General features: G+C 42.7%; 1 protein-coding gene across 3 annotated transcripts in view; it reads right to left on the minus strand.

Annotated features, from left to right (window-relative positions):
• The window catches only part of LOC148474432 (E3 ubiquitin-protein ligase TRIM39-like), an 82992-nt gene that overhangs the window by 23305 nt on the left and 38570 nt on the right, over positions 1-21117 (minus strand). For all 3 annotated transcript variants that reach the window (XM_088458679.1, XM_088458677.1, XM_088458678.1), the window contains one exon: positions 7-102. In XM_088458679.1, coding sequence (XP_088314805.1) covers positions 7-102 — 96 coding nt within the window. The remainder of the gene's footprint in view (positions 1-6; positions 103-21117) is intronic.

The raw sequence follows: 21117 nt of genomic DNA on the forward strand, positions 1-21117 counted from the left end.
ACATACCTTTAGATTTTCTCTATGTTTCTCTTGTTGTTTTTTACATATCTGAAGTTCTTCAAGATGCCATTTTAAAGGCTTAAGTTTTGCCTGAATATCTTCCTGCAAGGACATATGAACAGTAAGTAATACATGACGTATAATCTGAGAGAAGAGTTACATGCTAGTATTTAAATCTTTGATGGTTATTTTTAAACAGCGGTTCTTCATTATATACATACATGCATAAACCACCTAATATATTTTAATGTTTTCAGAATTTCTGTATAGAGGTAATAACAACCTGGATATTAATTATAGGTGGAGATGCTCCCAAGTGTAAAGTCAATGACTCAGAAAAGGGCCAATATGGAGGCAAAGTACTGTAAAGAGGGGCACACAAGATATGCACTTGCTGACATTCTGGCTCCGTGAAGGGGCAGCCAGGTTGGCATCATGGGGAACATGGTGGAGACTTGACGCGGTATTGGGGACTATGCAGGGGGCATAACTATGTGATCGTGTCATCGTGGCCCCGCTACACCTTGCCAAGGTTACTAGCATTGTGAAGCAGGGTAAGGGGCCACGATGGCACGATACAGCGTAAATTGCGTGTGTGGGGGCGTCTGGGGATAGACAGCCAGCCGGAAGACTTGCCCACCTCTCCAGGAGGCCGGGAGCGCCACCCGATTTTTGAGAGCCTTTCGGCCATTCCGGGAGAGTAGACAAGTATGGATGTGCAGGAATTTACATACAAATTGGCTTTTATTAGTCTATTGTAAAAATCTAAACAATAACACCAGACAAAGGCCAACACATTTAAAAAATCAGGATACAGTCCTGATATGAGGATTAATTATCCTAGATTTGTAATGGAAAATACAGGGTATTAAGTGCTAATCAGGGAACGTTGCATATATTACAAAACCCAAATTAGGTACAAAATAATAAAGAGGCGAAATCTGGAAGATAATTGGAAATAGTAAAGCACTCAGAATAAAAACAAAGCAATAGCAATGGAAAAGTGTGCCAAATTTGCTCAGAAGAGATATAAAGGATATTACTCCCGAAGTACCTATGGGACACTCAGTATATTAACTTATATGTATATACACTGAATCAAATTGGTCAAATACATATACATATAGGTAATGCAATTTGTATTACCATATTTAAGGGACATCTAAGTAAAGCACTAAAAATAAAACACGGCACAACAGCAATATTTTGCAATAATTACATTGGATATTATCCACTTAAGCACAACAGTCTTATCACTTAATTCTCCAACCGCAACTGACACATGTAGCCGACTGGAAGGCGCCCAGGACACCACCCCTTTCCACAACTGAATCATGTAACCATCCGTGGTATGTTCTTTTACCCCCAAAGCATAGGCCTTGGAGAACTCACACTGCCCGCAAACAGGTTGTATTGTGCGTCTCAGCTGCACCCTAGCAGGAAGGTGGGGAGGGGGGATCTCCTCAGATGTATTCCAAGCTGTAAACGAAAACAGTGATGGAAAAGCGTTCCAAATTAATTTGCTCAGAAGAGACATAAGGTATATTATTCCCAAAGTACCTATGGGATACTCGGTATATTACCTTATAAAAGGATGGTTAGACCAACACAGTGTAGTCCCTATATCCTCCAAGGGACAAAAATATATGTGCACTCAAATTGGTCAAATACATATAGGCAAGGACAATTCTTATATGAAATATATAAAGCCTGCGCTAAGACAAAATAAAGCTGGCTAGTGCACCTGCAGCAAGTAATTAAGGGGAATATGCAACCTCTTCTAGAAGTCAAGAAAAAATAATCACACACCACTAAATCTTACTGCACTGATAACACTAATAACATAAAGCAACTTGTAAGAGGGGTGTAGTGAGTGTTGTTGCCTGCTGCCGTGCAGGTGTAGTCCGGTGGCTTACCTTACACTGCACCCCCCTCACCTTCAGGTTGTTAGGTGACAGACAGTTGTCTCGATCCAGAGTGTGGAAACACACTATTTACCTATGCGGTGTCTATCCTGGTTGGCACAGAGGAGATCCCGGCTCGCGCGCTACTTCTGGACATCTCCTGTGCTGTGCTCCCTCCATTGCTATTCTGAACAGCGCAGTCCGTCCTAATCGATTATCTTCATCTTCAATCAACTCCACCATCGATTGTTGCAGTCTGGATTTGCCTTTGGGAATTATTCTCATTTCTTTAGCTGCAGTCTGGATTTGGCATCATGAGTTATCTCTTCGAGTTCGACCATTGGAGTTTACCATTATTGGCAATTATCTCTCAATCAACATTGATTCATATCAACATTGGTTCCTTCCAAGCCTCTTTAATAAGGTCTTCATCAATTCCTATCAACATCGGTTCCAACCGATCATCTCTAATAAAGTCATTATTGATTTCTACCAACATCGTTTCCTACCGACCATCTCTAATAAACTTATCATCAAATAGTTTCAAGTTCCAACATCGGTTCCTTTACTGGCTCTATTCTGAGTTGTGGTTATTTTTGAATTTGCAAATATCTGAATATGCAGTGTAATTTGTCTGGTGCAAATAAATTGGTAAAATAAACCCTGTAGAGGGGCATTGGAACGATTTTATGTTACCATCATTGGGAATTATCTCTCAATAAACATTGATTCATATAAACATCGGTTCCTACCGAGCATCTTTAATAAGGTCTTCATCAATTCCTATCTACATTGGTACCTACCAAGCATCTTTTTTTTTTTAAATCTTTTTATTTGAATTTTTTCCAAAGGTATAAGACATACAGCATAAAGTAAATAACAAATTATAATTACTATGGGGTCTGCATATCTGATTGGGATATTGTTGAAAACACAATAAAGGTATGGGAGTCATATAAAATGATATGATACAGTATGATACATGTATGTTAAGAAGCATCTGTCTAAAATGAGCAAAGTATAACAAAAGACATGAGAGTGTAGACTGAGACAGGTGACATTTGAATTCTCCATCAACGAGTGTTTTCCCTCACTCGAAAATACGAAAAAGCATTAAAGAGTGAGCAATAGTCCGAAATAATTTATCAATATGCCCAAAATAATAAGGTGATACATAGACGAGTACAGGAAGGGGGTAGGAAAAAACATGGAGGGAAAGAGGGGGATTGGGGTAAAATTAGCAAAAAATCGTTTGACTTATGACCTAAGAGTTTCCAAAACTGTGACAATAACATGATAAGTAATTACACATGAAGTTTCCCTGAGAATGTTAATGGGCTAGTGATATTTACCGATGAAGAAACCATTCTGTTGTCTCGAAGATTTTGTAGATTTGAGTTTGGGTAGATTGATCTAATCAATATATATATAAACCCCATTTTTTGTAAAAGGTCACAACCCCTTTTTCTATGTGTGGTTTTGTGGATTTCCTATCAAAAGTATAAAAATTGGAGTAGTTTTACCTTAAAGAGACCAAGAGAGGGGGAGGATCTGGAAATCCAATGGGATAATATGATCTTTTTCGATATTGTCGCTATCATAGTGATCATGGGGATATGAGGTGTGATTGCGGGGGTCATGTCCCAGTTAGAGAGGTTTACACATAGGCAAGCCAAAGGATCAGGTGAAACCCGTGTAGATAGTAGTTCATTAATAAAGGCTACAACTTTGTTCCAGAAGCGCTTGATTTTACGACATGTCCAGAAACAGTGGAAGAAAGATGAGGACACACATCTACATTTAGGGCACTCCCCTGTAAGGTTTGGGGCAAAATGAGAACGTTGTGCAGGTGAGATATAGGCCCTTTGTATAGTACGCAGATGAACTTCTTGTAATTAAGAAGAACTAAGGATTTTTATCGTCGAGTCATAATGATCAAACAATTGCTCCAAAGGTAATAAACATGGAAGGTCTCTCTTCCACTGCTTAATCACCCTATCCCCACTGGATCTGGCGAAACTGTTAACTAAAGGGAGGTAAATAAATGTAATACAATAGGTGACTTTTTCACAAAGATTTATGATGGACTGTATCAAGTCAGAGTTCATGGAGGATCTGTATTTAATATAGTGTACCAATATAAGGTAATGTCTCACTTGTAGGTACATGTAGAAGTGTGACTGAGGTAGGCTATATTTCTCTCTAATAACTGAGAATTGGTAGATTCGTCCTCCCGGGTCAAATACATTAGATGAGTTTGTTAGGCCCTTCTCTCTCCAGAGTGAGAAGTTGTTGTTGGTCAGAGAGGGGGGAAGGTTGGGTTGCCCCATAGAGATATATAGGTGGAGTAGAGTGGATCTAATTTAAGTCTCTTGTTCAGAGATATCCATGCGTAATAAATTTCATGAAACAATACATTTTAGTTGGAACTAGGGAGGGTTTTGAGTGGAGTAAGGCTCCTGGGGATAATGGGTAGAAGAAGGCCTCATCTCGCTGAGTATCAGTAAATGTGTTTTTTCCCCTGAATCCAGTCTATTGCATATCTAAATAACACAGAGAGAGAGTATGAAGCAAAATCTGGGATTCCCATTCCCCCTTTCCCTCTAGGAGTTATAAATTTGGTCATGGCAATTTTTGGTTTCTTCCCACGCCAAATAAATTTAGTCATAGCCGAGCGTAAGCGTGAGATGCTCCATATTGTCAAAGAGATCGGCAACATCCTCATCAGGTAAAAGATTTTTGGAAAGATAATGCTTTTGACTACTGCCACCCTGCCCAGGAGTGAGAGACGAAGTAATTTCCAATTGTCTAACATCCCCAGGACCCTAGAGATTGTGGGAGAGAAGTTTTCCTCATAAAGTTTAGAGGGATTAGCTGTGATCTGAACCCCCAAGTAAGTAATCTTATTAGGAGCAATCTTAAATATAGATAGGCGAGAGCGGGGAGGAAGTGGGTCATTGGGTTGATTGAGATGTAATAACTCGGATTTAGTGACATTGACATGGTATCCAACAATTTTGCCAAAGGAATCTATGAGTTTTAGGATTTCTGGGATGGAGGAAGAAGGGTTTGAGACAAAGAGGAGCATGTCGTCTGCAAACAAGGATACTTCAGATTAACATTTACAATTTTTATACCTGTAAGGGAAGGTGAAGCTCGAAATGCTATTGCCAGTGGCTCTAGGGCTACAGCGAATAGAAGGGGAGAGAGAGGGCATTCTTGTCTTGTCCCCTTCTGGATGAAAATAGATGAAGAAGTAAAACCATTACAGGAAATTTTTGTCTGGGGTTTATAATACAGGGTTTCAGGATTTTTATAAAGAGCTCAGGGAATCCAAAGGTGAGAAGTGTTTTAAATAGGTGATTCCATTCAATTAGGTCGAAAGCCTTTTCAGCGTCTAGAGATAGGATGGCATTCGTATGTGTTGGTTGACTTGAGGTGGAAGTATAGATGGCTGAGATCACTCTCCGAATATTGATTTCAGAGTGTCGTCCCCATATAAAACCTGTTTGATCTGTATGAATTATGTGTGGGAGGACAACTTTAACACGGTCCGCGAGAATTTTCGTTAGTATCTTATAATCCAAGTTTAGTAGGGAGATGGGACGGTAAGAGCCTGGGAGAGACAGGTCTTTATCAGGTTTTGGGAGGACTTTTAAGATAGCGGAATTAAAATGTGGGGGTAGGGTGTCGGATTTGAGCAAAGAATTAAGTACTAATACTAGTATATCGCCTATTCGGGGTAGCAGTATTCTATAAAAGTCTCCGCTGTATCCATCAGGACCTGGGGCTTTTTCACTTTAAGGTGTTGGACAGCGTATTGTATTTCTTCCAGTGTGATTGGAGCAATAAGAGATTTGGCCATGTCAGTAGTAATATGAGACAAGGCAGAGAATCCCAGAAATCAGGGGGGATTGAAACATCTGAGGGGGATGTAGAATTGCTGGATGTAGTGGTAGAATAAAGATTGGCATAAAACAGAGAAGAGGTGTTTTTCTCCCATTCCCCCCAAGAATTCATCAAAGTGTGTTTTAGCCACGACATAAAGTTGTTTAGTTTGAGGGGAGGGGTTGGATTTGTATTGTTGAAATGTTATTGTGAGAGCTGTCTGGAAGCTTAAATATTGCATAGCATATTTTTTGTTCGCGTCTGCAACATATGAGATTATCTCACCTCTTATGACAGCTTTCGCCGTCATCCAAAATAAAAGTGGGTCATTCTCAAGATATGAGATGTTGTCATTGTTATATTCCTCCCACAGTCTCCAGTCTCTGTCTGAATCTGGTAGATTTTCGAGATAAGATGGAAACTTCCAGGATTTTGGGGACCCAGACAACTCAGGGATATGCAGGGTGGCAGTTATCAAAGCATGGTCAGAGACCGATATAGCTTCTATTTGGGAGTCAGTGATGTTAGGAAACAATACCTGTCATGTGAAAATGTAGTCTATCCTAGATAGAGTATGGTGTGCAGCAGATAAGCAAGTGTATTCCCTGTCTATCGGGTGTAGGACTCTCCAGACGTCTATAGTTTGAAGATGTTGGGTTATAGAGGGAATGCCTAGTTTAAGTAAGGGAGGGGGGCGATGAAGATGTTTGGATTTATCCAAAACTTCAGAGGAAATTAGATTGAAGTCTCCGCATAGGATTAGAGGAGTGTAAAGGAGAGGAGTTAAATGAGCTAATAGCCTTTGGAAAAAGTACTGGTTTGGGGCACAGAAATTAGAGAGAATATATGCACAGCCTTTGATCTTAAGAGATAGAGTCACAAATCTGCCCTGTGGGTCTATGTGGGTTTGCAGAATTTCCACTGGGATATGGCGTTTTATTAAGATGGCCAACCCTCGAGCTTTGGAATTGAAGGAGCTGGACCCTAGGACCCTCCAATTGAGCATATTCAGTTTCACGATTTCCTCGGGGACTAGATGAGTCTCCTGTAAACATATCAAATCTACATTTGTTTTTTCAAATAGAGGAGTATTTTTGTCCGTTTTGCCGGGGAGTTAAAGCCCCCTACATTTAAAGTCCCTATCTTTAGGTCAGTCATAATATAGCAATGGGAATATGAATGTCATAAGCCAATCATCACTTGGGGAAAAAGTATTACGTCTATAGCAGTGGAAGGGGGTTGGTAAGAGGGGAGGGTTAAGAGGGAGGTCAAGGGGGAGACAAGACAAGAGGAGCAAAAACATATCTAGAACCATATACAGTAATGGAAATAGAATTTGCATTGTTATACGGGTGTTACCCCATACTTCCGGGATACTAATCTATATAGATAGAGTTAACAATCTGTAAATGTAATACAAATTGCCAGTGTGTGTGAGGTCCGGTTCCGACACAACCACCGGGAATTTTAAATAGAAGATTAAACATATAGCACCAACCCGTGCTTAGATGTGAGTTAAGGAGCTTATAGGTATATCTATAAGCGGGAGCTTATAAACAGAACAGTCAGAATACTGATATAACAATATTATGAATGTTGAAATACATGACATATGTTAATATGAGTACTAAGAAGTAATAATTTGCTTATTAAGTATTCCAAAAAAATAGGAATAAACAGGCTATAATATTACAACTAGTTTAAAGGTTATATTTTATTCTAATTTTCCCAGTGCGCCATATGTAGACCTTAACCTTCTTTTGTTCTTGAATACAACTAGTTTTAGACTGGAGTTATAAACATTATTATGTGAGGAAACTGTAAGACAAATGATATAATGAGCCTTAGCCCGTAGGAGAGTCCCCAATGTCAGCGTCTTCAACTTGGGATAATTCCTCTAAGTAGGCTGATGCATCAACTGGAGTGTTGAAATCGATATGTGAAAATCCATTGTATATCCGAAGGCGAGCTGGATACAATAAACTGAATTTGCGGCCATCTGAGATTAACTTCGAGTTTGTGGGTGAGAACGCTTTCCTGGCCTTAGTTAGTTCCACAGAATAATCCTGGAAAACGTATAATTTGTGGCCTTCCCATGTCAGGTCTTTGATATGGCGTGAAGCTGACCAAAACGCTACCTTATGAAGGCAATTAAGGCATTTAAAGAGGGTGACTCTGGGACGTGGCTTGTTTGGAGAAGGAGGGGGTCCCGCCCTATGGACTCTCTCAATGACCAAATCGCTGCATTCTTGAGTGATCCCCAATAAGGATGGTAGAGTGTTACGTACAAAGTGTGCCAGGGAGGCCCCCTTGATGGATTCAGGTAGTCCCACCAGTCTTATATTATTTCTGCGGGCACGGTTTTCTATATCATCTTGTTTATTATGGAGTTGATGATTTTCCGAGGTAAGCTTCTTTACAGAGTGTTTCAGTATCTCAACCTCATGTACTGTCGCTCTTATCTGATTCTCTGCATGTGTGACTGTTTGTTAAGTGCTCCAGCTGTTGTGATATGTTCTGTACAGCCTGTGTTAACAGTGGGGCCATGGCCTCCACCACATCCCCATATGTAACTGGGGAGTCCAGTGGGCAGCTTACCTGTGTCACTGCTGAGTTGTCTGATGCCGTTATTGACTTCTTAGAGCTGGGAGAGGCAGGATCAGAACCCGCGGTCGGCGCCATATTGTCAGACGCGCGCCTCTTCTCCTGGCGAGTCTGCTGCTGTGGCGTCTGAGAAGCAGAGATTACGTAGTGGTCCATTCCGTGCAGCGGGAGTCAGGGAGCAGCAGTATGGGTGGTAGGTGGAGGCAGATGGGTGCCTTTAACAGGGATATCCCGGTGATTGGAGACATAGCCCGAATCGGCGGCTTCCTCACTCCATCAAACTGGAACCGGAAGTCTCCTACCAAGCATCTAATAAAGGCCCTCATTCAGAGCCACTCGCTATTTGCGGTAGTTCGTTCTAAAACAAGGGGTGGCTATTCAAATGAACCGTTCGCTGTTTGTGGTCTGTTCACGCCTCTAGGTCTGAACGAGCGAACAAAACTTGCGTTCGTTTTTTGGAAAAATACGCCCCCTGGCCGCTCGCATCCTACGTCATGTCCGCTATTTATTAGATTAATCGAGTACATCGACCAGGGTATGAACTGCTCGCTATTCTTGTGGTTGGTTTTTGCTACCACAATTTTGCGAGCAGTTCTGGCTATAAAAGAACCCAGTGACGTGGTCAATGACGCTGCTGTTTTAAATATGCACACCCATAAAACGCCCGTTTTGACCTTTAAGCACGCCTGCGTTCGGATCTCCACTCCCCGTTTTCAAGCACCTTCCCCTGTTACCACCCACATACGCCTCATTCTGTCACTCAAAATAGCAGGCCCTCGCTATATTGCGTACCAACGATTTTCGGCCGCACTGACTGGTTCGCGCATGCGTACTAAAAACCGTACGCATGCGCAGATGTGCGAACATCGCTCGGAACGAGCGTACTGCCGCTAGCGAGTGGCTCTGAATGAGGGCCAAAGTCTTTATCAATTCTTATCAACATCGGTTAAAACCAATCATCTCTAATAAAGTCATCATCGATTTCTGCCAACATCGGTTCCTACCGACCATCTCTAATAAGCTTATCATCAATTAATTTCAAGTTCCAACATCGGTTCTTACCCATCATTGTTAACAAAGTTATCATCAATTCCTATCAAGCATTCACCTCGCTTCTCATCAACCATCAATATCAAGTTCTATCATCGGTCACTATCCAGTGCCAACATCGGTCTTTACCAATTGTCTATGCTGAGCCAGTATATTCTTTTATGGACTTTTACTATTAATATCAAGTCATCTACTCTTGTGGACTATTATCATTGTCCGGTGGTTCCTTCATCGGTTTCTCCTGACATCACAGTAATCATGTCTATCTCCTGTTCCTCTATGAGAAAGACCTGGGTCCAGCCACCCAGGTTTGTGCATTTCTCTTCAGTTACCCATGCTTGCTCCCAGTCAGATCTAACCGCAGACGTGACAGTTTGTACTGGCCCAATGGATCCAGTCAAGAAAACAGTGCAAGCTGCTGGGTTTCCTAACAATGGCCCTCATTCAGAGCCACTCGCTAGCGGCAGTACGCTCGTTCCGAGCGATGTTCGCACATCTGCGCATGCGTACGGTTTTTAGTACGCATGCGCGAACCAGTCAGTGCGGCCGAAAATCGTTGGTATGCAATATAGCGAGGGCCTGCTATTTTGAGTGACAGAATGAGGCGTATGTGGGTGGTAACAGGGGAAGGTGCTTGAAAACGGGGAGTGGAGATCCGAACGCAGGCGTGCTTAAAGGTCAAAACGGGCGTTTTAAGGGAGTGCATAATTAATACAGCAGCGTCATTGACCACGTCACTTGGTTTTTTTAAACTCAGAACTGCTCGCAAAATAGCGGTTGAAAACACCAACCACAAGAATAGCGAGCAGTTCATACGCTGTACGATGTACTCGATTAATCTAATAAATAGCGGACATGACGTATGGTGCGTGCGGCCAGGGGGCGTTTTTATCAAATAAACGAGCGTATGTTTTGCTCGCTCGTTCAGACTTAGAGGTGGGAACAGACTGCAATTTGCGAACGGATCATTTGAATAGCCACCCCTTGTTTTTGAACGAACGACCACAAATAGCGAACGGCTCTGAATCAGGCCCAATATGTTAATGAATAAATTCTGATGAAATAAAAGTGAATTCATAAATACACATTTAATAGTGCAGATACACAACTATAAAGCAGAAAGGAATCTGTTCATGAACAGTAAAATGAAAAATAAACATGAAATTCCATTAAAAACGAATGTGACATGTAACAAAAAATGAAAATAAATGCGCATATATGTCCTAATTGGAAAAGGATATCCTGATAGATAAGAAAACAAATAATAAATAAGTCAGTTGGTCCTTAAAATGGACAAAAAAAGGCTGCATGCAGTGGAGATATTGAAGAAAAAGAGTAATATTAGTAGTAATCCAGAATCCAATAGCCAGATATTATAGTAAAAATAAAGCTAAATAAACGTGCTGGATCTTTCCAGTGGCTTACCCGTTCAATGCAGTTTGTAATGTGGGTAATCGGTGGCAAAGGATCTGGATGAGGTTTCTGCTCGTGAGTCCCGGAAAGGAAAGCAACTGATAACAGAGTCTCGTAGTGTTGGTAAGCGGTGCGGCTCTGATACAGAGCGGCTAGTTGGTATGCCACTCTTACAGCTAGCGACGTCTCGCTTAGCTGTTGCTGACCATCAGAGTCACCTCTTAGTCAGCCGCAGCATGTGGAGCCGGAATCAGTCAGACTTAAACGGGGCATATGTTGAAAATAGCCGCTGGCTGGTATAATAACCGCTTCTTGGTGAGCAAGCTTCTTAGCAGTGGTCAATGGGACCTATGAGCAGAAAAATGTGTATAGATGGGAGCACCTAACGCGTTTCTCGGCACTGGTAATCTGGCCGTTTCCTCAGAGGTATAACTCCCATTGCAGGACATCCGTATATATTTCTCCAGGTGGACATGCTAAGTTGTTGCAGATGGACATTACATCTGTTACTAATTAAATTAATAGCAACACTGTGTAACAGCCATTTCAGTATAAAGTGTCCATATCTTGCCGAATATAGAAAAAACCTTTTTTTCTTATATATGACCAGGGAAACATATCTCAGTATCAAAACAAATTGTATCTATAGACTCAAATCAATAAAATGAGATGTGTATACTTGATTACAAACACAATTGTATAGGAATGAAAATAAACATATATATATATATATATATATATATAAAAAATACACGTAGAAATTGTAATAAAAGTATATATAAATATAAGTGAATGAGAGTATATAAGCGGAAAATGTACTGTGTACAGATAATAATATCAAAAATTAATTGAGATTTAAATAACAGTACCAAAAAAAAAATTTTTAAATTTTTTATTTTTTATTTAAGAGAAATAAAACCACATATTACATACATTCTGTGGTGGAGAGAGACCTATACTCTACGTCAAACTGGTGTCACATTGCACCAATGACCAGAATGCAGGGACATCCACCACAGGATGTACATGGTTAAAAACAACTGAACAGATAAATTAAGAATGACATATATAATGTAAAGAGAAGATTATGAGCTAAAACCTCCGCTGAACCTCTCATATAAATTGCTCTCTGAGAGCATATAAACCATGTTCATAAATGATGAAGGGTGTTAATTGGATACGAAGCACACGTGCCGCTGCAATGGATGGTCCCAGAAATGAGATATATTTAAACTCAAATTTGAGTGGCCAGGCAGTGGCGCAACACGAATTATTCATAATCCAAAATATGTATATCAAAAAATCTTACTAAAAACAAACATGGGGTAATGGTGATAATAACGGGCTAGGTTTTCTGTGAATGAGTAGAATAAAATCTATATATTGTGTACCCTGCTTAAAGGAGACCCAATCTCTATAAGAAATAGCAAAAATAAAAAAAATAGTAAGAAAGAATGATCATGGTAATAATGATATCTAGATATAACCATGAAACATATATACAAATAATTCATTGATATAAAAATAATATAATAAATAAATAAAGGAAGACAGAAAGTAAATACATATGTGAAAAATGTGCGTTGCAGCAGTGGCCAAACCCAAACAATGAGATATATTTAGACTCAGAATCTAGGGATGGCCAGTGGTGCAACACACATATAACTCTGAAGAAAAAGAGAGGTGGAGATGGTATCTTATAGGTCCACTGAGCATCCATGTGAATGATGCGCAATCCACCCCCAGGGACCTAGGGTCTGGATCAGCACATCCACAGGGACGTCAGCAGTGGTTGAGTTCAATGGTATCATTGAGGCCTTTAGGTGAAAGAGTATCTAGATTGAATATCCAAAATGCTTCGCATTTGCATAAGAGATTAAACCTATCTCTACCTCTAGTAGTGAAGCGAATCTGTTCCAAAGCCGTGATGATAACTTTCATCTCTCTGTTTTTTTTCTTTTATAACTAGTATTTTGAGGGATCTGCCTATCCCCTCAGTGTTGAGCTGCAATAATATCTGTAGTTCTCAGTTTTTCTTTTCTGGAACGCCCATTTTTTCTGTGTATCTTTCTATATATTTCAATGCTGGGTTTCCACCTGACCTGGGTTTCCACCTGAGTGGTCCATTTCATTCAAGAACTATCTGGCCGGCTGGATAACATTCAATCCTCTCTCAGTAATTTAGGAGTATCCACAGCATCTATTCCGATTATTATGGCTCTTAGTGTGTCTACAGCTTCTCGTCTTCATATTCCTACTCCAGTGAAATTTGGTGGAAATCCTAAGAACTGCAGAGGATTTCTAAATCAATGTGAAATACAGTTTGAGCTTCAATCTCAAATTTTTTTCTACAGATCGAACCTGAGTGGCGTATGTCATCTCCCTGTTGTCTGATTCCGTCTTAAGGCTGGTTGGAATGATAATCGTCTAGTGTGTGGGAGCAAACGATTGTCAGTCGCTTGCTCCCACACGCTGAAAAACGTCCAAAAACGGTCGTTCCAACTAGTTGGAGAAAATCAAACATGTTTGATTTTCACCAACTATTGTTCTAGTGTAGGGTGAAAGTTCTGCCCAACTGAACGATAAGTAGGCGGACACTGGTCGGTAGTGTCCGCCTACTTCTCCACCTGCCGGCTGTACTGCCCGTCGGGGGAGAGGATCCATACAGCTGCTGCACAGACCAGGTCCGCGATCACAGCTGCAGCCCCTCTCCTTCCTCGATCACAGCTGCAGAGCTGCACCCCCCCCCCCTGCCGCTGGTACAAGCCCCCGCGATCACAGTTGCCCCGCCCCCTCCCCCCCACGATCACAGCTGCACCCCCTCTCTAGCCTCGATCAAAGCTGCAGTGCTGCACCTAAACGCGGGTACAAACCCCCGCGATCACAGCTGCACGCACCCATCCACACACGCGAGTGCACCCCCCTCACCCCTGCGGTGTACCCCCGCGATCACAACTACATCCGCCACCCTGGAGCCGACCAACCCCGTTCCCAGAGCCCGATACTCACCTGCTCTATCAACGGTGACACCTGAAGGGGTGCTGCCTGACCGACCTCCGATCCCTGGAGTGCTGTGGATGGCCTCCCTCTTCAGGAGGTTGTTCCTGCTGCCCCATATTGTGTGTGTATATTATATATATCTACAGTGTGTGTATATATATATATATATATATATATATATACACACACACATGTATGCATGTATGTATGATCCTACCTCCCTGTATGTATGTGTGAGCCTTCCTGTATGTATGCGTCTGTGTGAGCTGCCTGCTTGTAAGTATGTATGTGTGATCCTCCCTGTATGTATGTCTGTGTGAGCCTCCTTGCCTGCCTGTATGTATGTGTGATCCTACCTCCCTGTATGTATGTATGTGCGAGCCTTCCTGTATGTATGTGTCTGTGTGAGCCTCCTTGCCTGCCTGCCTGTATGTATGACTATGTATGTGTGATCATACCTCCCTGTATGTATGTATGTATGTATGTATGACTTTATGTATGTGTCTGTGTGAACCTCCATGTCTGCCTGTATGTATCTGTGATCGTCCCTCCCTGTCCGTATGTATGTGTCTGTGTGAGCCTCCTTGCCTGTATGTATGTATGAACCACCCTGCCTGTATGTATGTGCCTATGTGTGAACCACCCTCCCTGTCCGTATGTATGTGTCTGTGTGAGCCTCCTTGCCTGTATGTATGTATGTATGTATGTGTGTGTGAACCACCCTGCCTGTATGTATGTGCCTATGTGTGAACCACCCTGCCTGTATGTATGTGCCTATGTGTGAACCACCCTGCCTGTACGTGTATATGTGTGACCCTCCTTGTCTGTATGTATGTGTCTATGTACGACCCTGCTTGCCAGTGTGTGTATGTATGTGTATATGTTTGTCCTTTCCTCCATGTATGTCTGTGTGACCCTGTTTGTATAGGGGATGGGGCAGGTGTAGCGTAGGAGAGGATCAGTGGAACTGCTGCACTACAGTCTCACCAGTCTCCAGTAAGTATGTAGCCCTCCCGCCCCTGACAACAGCACTGGTCTCCACTGCCATCCCCACATCACCACCCACTGTTGCAGCTTCAGTGTGCACTGCCCTCACCCCCTCCCCACGTGTGCACCGCCCCCCCCTCCGCGATCACCACCCGCAGCTGCACCTTCACTGGCCCTTGCCTGCACCCCCGCCCGCCCCCCGCGTGATCACAGGTCGGTTTGCCCGCCCGCGGGTTTTCTCCTCCACCCCCGCAATCACAGGTCTGCCCCCCCCGCCGGTCTTGCCCCCCCCTCGATCACAGGTCTCCATCATAGGTGCACCCCTTCCCCCGCACAAATTACCCCACCATTAGTATGTATGCATAAGTGAGTGTGCATATATATATATATATATATATATATATATATATATATAGAGATAGATAGATAGATATAATATATGGATCGGAATGGAATTGAAATCCCGACAGCAGATGCCCGATGGAGGAGATCCCGACTGGGGTAAGTAAGTATACTAACCCTCCCCTCTCCTCCCCCTAACTCTCCCTTACGGGTGCTTAACCCTGATCTCCCCCCCCTAGTGCCTAACCCTAACCTCCCCCACGTGGGTGCATAAACCTGACCCCCCCTCCCTGCACCCTATCCCTCCCTGGAGGGTTCCTAACCCTAATCTTGCCCGGGGGGTGCCTAACCCTAACCTTGAGTTACCTTTGCGGTTCTCACCATTGACTTCAATGGTGAGAGCCGCTCATTGGCTGAGAGGCGGAGGGCTCGCGTCTCAGCCAATGAATGCTCAGCAGCGGGGTTTCCATGGTGAAATCCCGCCGCTAAGCTCTCATTCGGGAAGTACCGTTCCTAAAGAACGGTACTTTAGTTCGTGGCTCCGTGATTTCTGGAATGCCTACTTTGGAACGAAGAGGACCGAACTTCGCATAGGAGATGGTGAGTGTGGTTTTTTTTTTAACAGGTCCTCCATGGATACTCTACTGGACAAGTGGACCGATGCTATAGGGATACATAGGTGAGTACGACTACATGTGTGTGTACATGTGAGTGCATGTATGTTTAATAAACTTATACTTTGTATGGCGTGTGTGTGTCCTGAGTTTATTTTAATATTGCTTTTGCAGTGGAACTACAGGTACGAGCAGGGCCCGTAATGATCCGAATTGCTGGTACTTGTGGTTCTCCAAGTACCAGAATGCCGAGGAGGCTTGCTGGGACCTGCAGTTCCACAGCAAAAGACAATATTAGTTCATCTATTTTTTATACAAACTATACACAATCAACCCGGCACCCACTGCCCAGGGGTGCTGGGGATAGCCACGGGCTATCAGCCTTTGCCTGGGGTGCCCTGGAGAGCGGGACCCCTTTATTGGGGAGCTCCCCAAGGATCCCTGGCCTGGGCTGACTAGCGGTCAGGGTTAATGCTTCGGCTGGGTGGCCCGGTGAAAGGGCTCCCCTGGCTGTGGTATTAGCCCCCCGCTAGAAAAAGTCCGGTGCTGGTTCTGGATAATACAAGGGAACCCTACTCATTTTTCCCCCTGTATTTCCAGAACCAGGACCGGATCAGAGCCCAGTGCTGGTTGCACAGAATACGGGGGACCCCTACGTAGTTTGTCCACCGTATTTTGCGCAACCAGCACTGGGTCACTAAAGCCCAGGGGCTGGTTGCTCTTTTGGGAGAGGGGTCACACCATTTTTTATTTTTTTTTACACACTTCTTCATTTTTTTAAATGGCAGCACAGACGGGTCTCACTGTTGCCGTCCGTGCATCTGTGTTTTATTTTTTTTACAGACGGATACATGCATCACGGATATCCCTGACCCGTGCAAGCATCTGTTTGCTATCGTGCACGATCTAATGATCGTCAAATATTTAGATCGTGCACGATAGATCTTGTGACACATCATGCAGCTTTTGCTGCACATCGTGTCCTGGAGTGCCGGGGAAAGTTCAAGGGAAATCGGACATGATATCGGATCGTGACCACATCGCCTAGTGTGTAGGCACCTTAAGTCCCCCCGGTGGTTCCTAAACCTAACACCCCATCCCCGGGCTAAGTATTGTACTTAACCGGCAGGAGGGCGACTGATCCGGCGTCAGGATTAACATAGGCGACGGAATTTCGACGCCTATGTTAAATCTCTTGCCGGGATTCCGCAGATGGAAATATATATATATATATATATATATATATATATATAGTGTGTGTAGCCCATTTAGTAATGATCGCATTTGCAATGTGATCTGGGCACCATGTTAGCGCCCATGATCGCATTGCAGGATGTGATCATACTGCCTGGATGTATGAAGTTCCACCAGCAGAGACAGCGGTCACTTCACTCCTGTGCTTGGATCCTGCGCATGTGCGGTCTGCAGACCACGCATGCGCTGTGGCCATTGCTATGGGATGTTTCCTATGGAACCCTCTTCCAGACAGATTTGTGATGTGTAGCCCATAGGCTACAGTGGCTTACGTCATCTTCAGAAGGCTCATGCTGCGTGCATCAAGGTTTCGGAATGTTTCGCATTCTGGAACTTAATAAATCTGTCAGCATTGCATCCCCTATAGAAATTAATGGGGGTTGCGCTGCCGACGGAAATGGAGGGGCAGCAACAGATATCAAAGAATACTTAATATTTGCGGCTATCCCCGGAAAATGGTTTTCGGGGAATACAGCGCAAATATTGAATGATAAATGGGCCCCTATATATTTTATGACCATCTGACTTCTACTGCATCCAGCCACCCTCCCCCCGACCATCATGGCTCCGTACCTGCCGATCCATCCCAACTCTCCTCCCCTCATTCGGCACTGTCCCATGTCACACACACATATATATATATATATATATATATATATATATAATGTGTGTGTTCAATATATTTATTCAAAACATGCAGAAGTAGGCAGGCAGTATCTGACTACTTCTGTGATATCACAAGTTGGACAGAAGTTGGCTGGTCTGTTGAAAAAGTTGGCAGGTTGCCTGGTTGGATGAAAAGTTAGATGTGTGGGGAAGCGTTTTAGTTGGACAGACAAGTTGGACGGTTGGTCAGTTGGTTGGTTGGAGGAAAGTTGGTCTGATGTGTGGCCAGCTTTAGACTGGGCATCGCCTTTATGGGAAAGAACAGATTCTCTGCTCACATCTTATAAAGAGTTTGTCACCACTTTTTGTCAAATCTTCGATGAGCCTGGAACAGTGTCATCAGCATCCACTAATCTCTTACGAATACGTCAGGGCTCTAATACTGTGGGTCAATATATTGTGCAGTTCCACATTCTAGGATCAGAATTGTCTTGGAATAATCAAGCTCTCTATGCAGCCTTTTGGAATGGCTTATCCAACAGAATTAAAGACGTCCTTGTCACTCGTGATCTGCCTGATAAATTAGAGGACTTAGACGAGCTGCTAAAAAAGAAAGATCTCTTCATTTCAAAACTTGAGCTATAGTGGTGTCTTCCCCCACCTCCCAAGGAAGAATTTAAAGAAGAACCCATGCAAGTTAATCAATCTCGATTGTATCAAGAAGAATGCCATAGACAGCAAACAGAGAATCTATTTATTTTATTTATTAACAGTTTATTATATAGCGCAGCATATTCCGTTGCGCTTTACAATTGTAAATGCTTATATTGTTCTGCTCCATCACATCAAATTAATACCTGTCCCAAGCGTTCGGGAAACTCCCGTTCCTAACTCAGCAAGGAGAGGCTAAGTAGGGAGCGATGCGATCCTCTCCATAAAATAAAGACTGTATCATTCCAGTTTCTATTCAAGTAAAAAAGACCTTCAAGCAAGTCTCAGCTTTATTACATTCCGGTGCAGCTGGTAACTTCGTTACATCCAAATGGGTTCAGCGATGGGCACTACCTACTGAGAATTTATCCAGTCCTATTTATCTCACTGCTGTGGATGGCAGCCGTATTCCAGGAAGTACTATTACTCAGCAAACACTCCAACTGCGTGTCAAAATTGGTGCTTTGCATTCTTAACTTTTACAATTCCTTGTGATACCCAGGCTTTGCATTCCATTGTTCTGGGCTTACCCTGGCTCCATATACATAATCTACAAATTGATTGACGAACCTCACAAATTACTGCGTGGGGATCCTCCTGTTTTGATTCCTGTCTTCAAAAAATTCTTCCAGTGTTTTCTGTTCTGTACCGTCTCATCCGGATGTTCCACCTCCCCCTTATCAAGAATAAACTGATGTTTTCAGCAAAAAAGGAGCTGATGTCCTTCCTCCGCACTGTGAATGGGATTGTCCTATTGAACTTGTTCCTGGGAAATCTACTCCTATCCTCTGTCTATACCAGAGACTAAAGCCATGTCTGACTATATTGCAGAGAATCTGGAAAAGGGGTTTATTCGTCCCTCCATGTCTCCTGCTGGCGCAGGATTCTTTTTTGTTAAGAAGAAGGACGGAAGCCTACGTCCATGCATCGACTACAGAGGTTTAAATGAAATCACCATTAAATACCATTACCCTCTTCCACTCATTACAGAACCATCTTTTAAAAATTGGACTTACGTGGTGTTTACAATCTCATACGCATTTGTAAAGGAGACGAGTGGAACACCGCAGTTAACACTCGTGACGGCCAAGATTGGCCTTTACCCAACACTCTCAGGGCTGTTCAATGCTTCTTGGGCTTCGCCAATTACTATAGTATATTTATAAAGAGCTTTTCTACTGTTATTGCACCTATTACTGCCATTACCCGGAAATGGCACTTTGCCACTTGTCTTAGAAGTTGATGCTTCATACGTGGGAGTTGAGGAAGTGCTCTCTCAACGGACAACTGATAATCTTCTCCATCCTTGTGGGTTTTATTCCAGGAAATTCACTCCAGCTGAACGTAATTATTCCATTGGAGACCAAGAACTTCTTGCTATCAAGTTAGCCTTAGAAGAATGGTGCTACCTGTTGGAAGAAGCTATGCATCCCATCAGTATTTTTGCAGATCATAAAAATCTTTTGTATCTTCAAACAGCTCATTGTCTCAATCATTGACAAGCTAGATGTGTCTTTTTCTTTTCCAGGTTCAATTTTAAATGATCTTTTCGCCCAGGAGACCAAAATCAGAAGGCCGATGCTCTCTCTCGCTCTATGGAACAAAAGAATGATAATTCATCCAGTGAAAGACATCTCATAATTGATCCACTTGCATTTGCTCCTGTTGGGAAAACACTTGTTAAACCAGTCCTGCGCAAAAAACTATTACATTGGGCTCATGCTTCCCATTTTGTTGGTCATGCAGGTGTACAAAAGACTTTTGAATTTATTTCCAGATCCTATTGGTGGCCATTGTTAAGAAAATACGTTAAATACATTATTGCTTCCTGTAACAAATGTGCTCAGCATAAAATTCCTTGACAGTCTCTGGCTGAGCAGTTGTTTCCTCTCTCAATTCCACATCAACCCTGGTCTCATCTTTCAATGGATTTCATTACCAATATTCCGGTTTCCAATAAATTAAATACCATATTGGTAGTGGTAGATCGGTTTACCAAGATGGCTCATTTCATAACTCTCATCGGTCTTTCATCAGCTCCCAAGTTAGCTCAGATGTTCATTCAAGAAATTTTCAGACTTCATGGCCTTCCTCAGGAAATCATTTCGGATAGAGGAGTACAGTTCATGGCAAAGTTTTGGCTGTCCTTATGTACTTCACTTTAGGTCAAGCTCTACTTTTCCACTGCATACCATGCTCAGTCCAATGGTCAAATGGAAAGAGTCAGTCAAGATCTGGAAGCTTTTCTTAGACTGTGGGTTTCATCCTCTCAAGATGACTGGGATGAACTTCTTCCTTGGGCTGAATTTTGCCATAATAATCAATATCATTCCTTATCTGGAACCACACCTTTCTATGCCCATTATAGTCTCCACCCCAGAGTTCCTGATTTTTAGCCCCACCCTGCATCTCAAGTTCCAGCTGCTAATTGCACCTTGCAGCATTTTTCTAAAGTTTTGCAAGAAAACCTCTACTGAAAGCTTCTGACCGTTACAAAAAATGCTGACAAAAGGAGAAGAGCAGTTCCCAGTCTCAAAGAAGGCGATAATGTTTGGCTTTCCACTAGAAATTTGTGTCTGAGAGTGCCATCCATGAAGTTTGCACCCCGCTACATTGGACCATTTGCTATTGAACATGTGATCAACCCAGTTTCCTTCAAACTCAAGTTACCACCTTTCCTGAAAATACCTAAGTCCTTCCATATTTCTTTATAGAAACCACTCATACTCAACAGATTTCATTCT

This window comes from Taudactylus pleione, unplaced genomic scaffold, assembly GCF_031769625.1.
Source record: "Taudactylus pleione unplaced genomic scaffold, aTauple2 ptg000845l, whole genome shotgun sequence".
Lineage (NCBI taxonomy): Eukaryota > Metazoa > Chordata > Amphibia > Anura > Myobatrachidae > Taudactylus > Taudactylus pleione.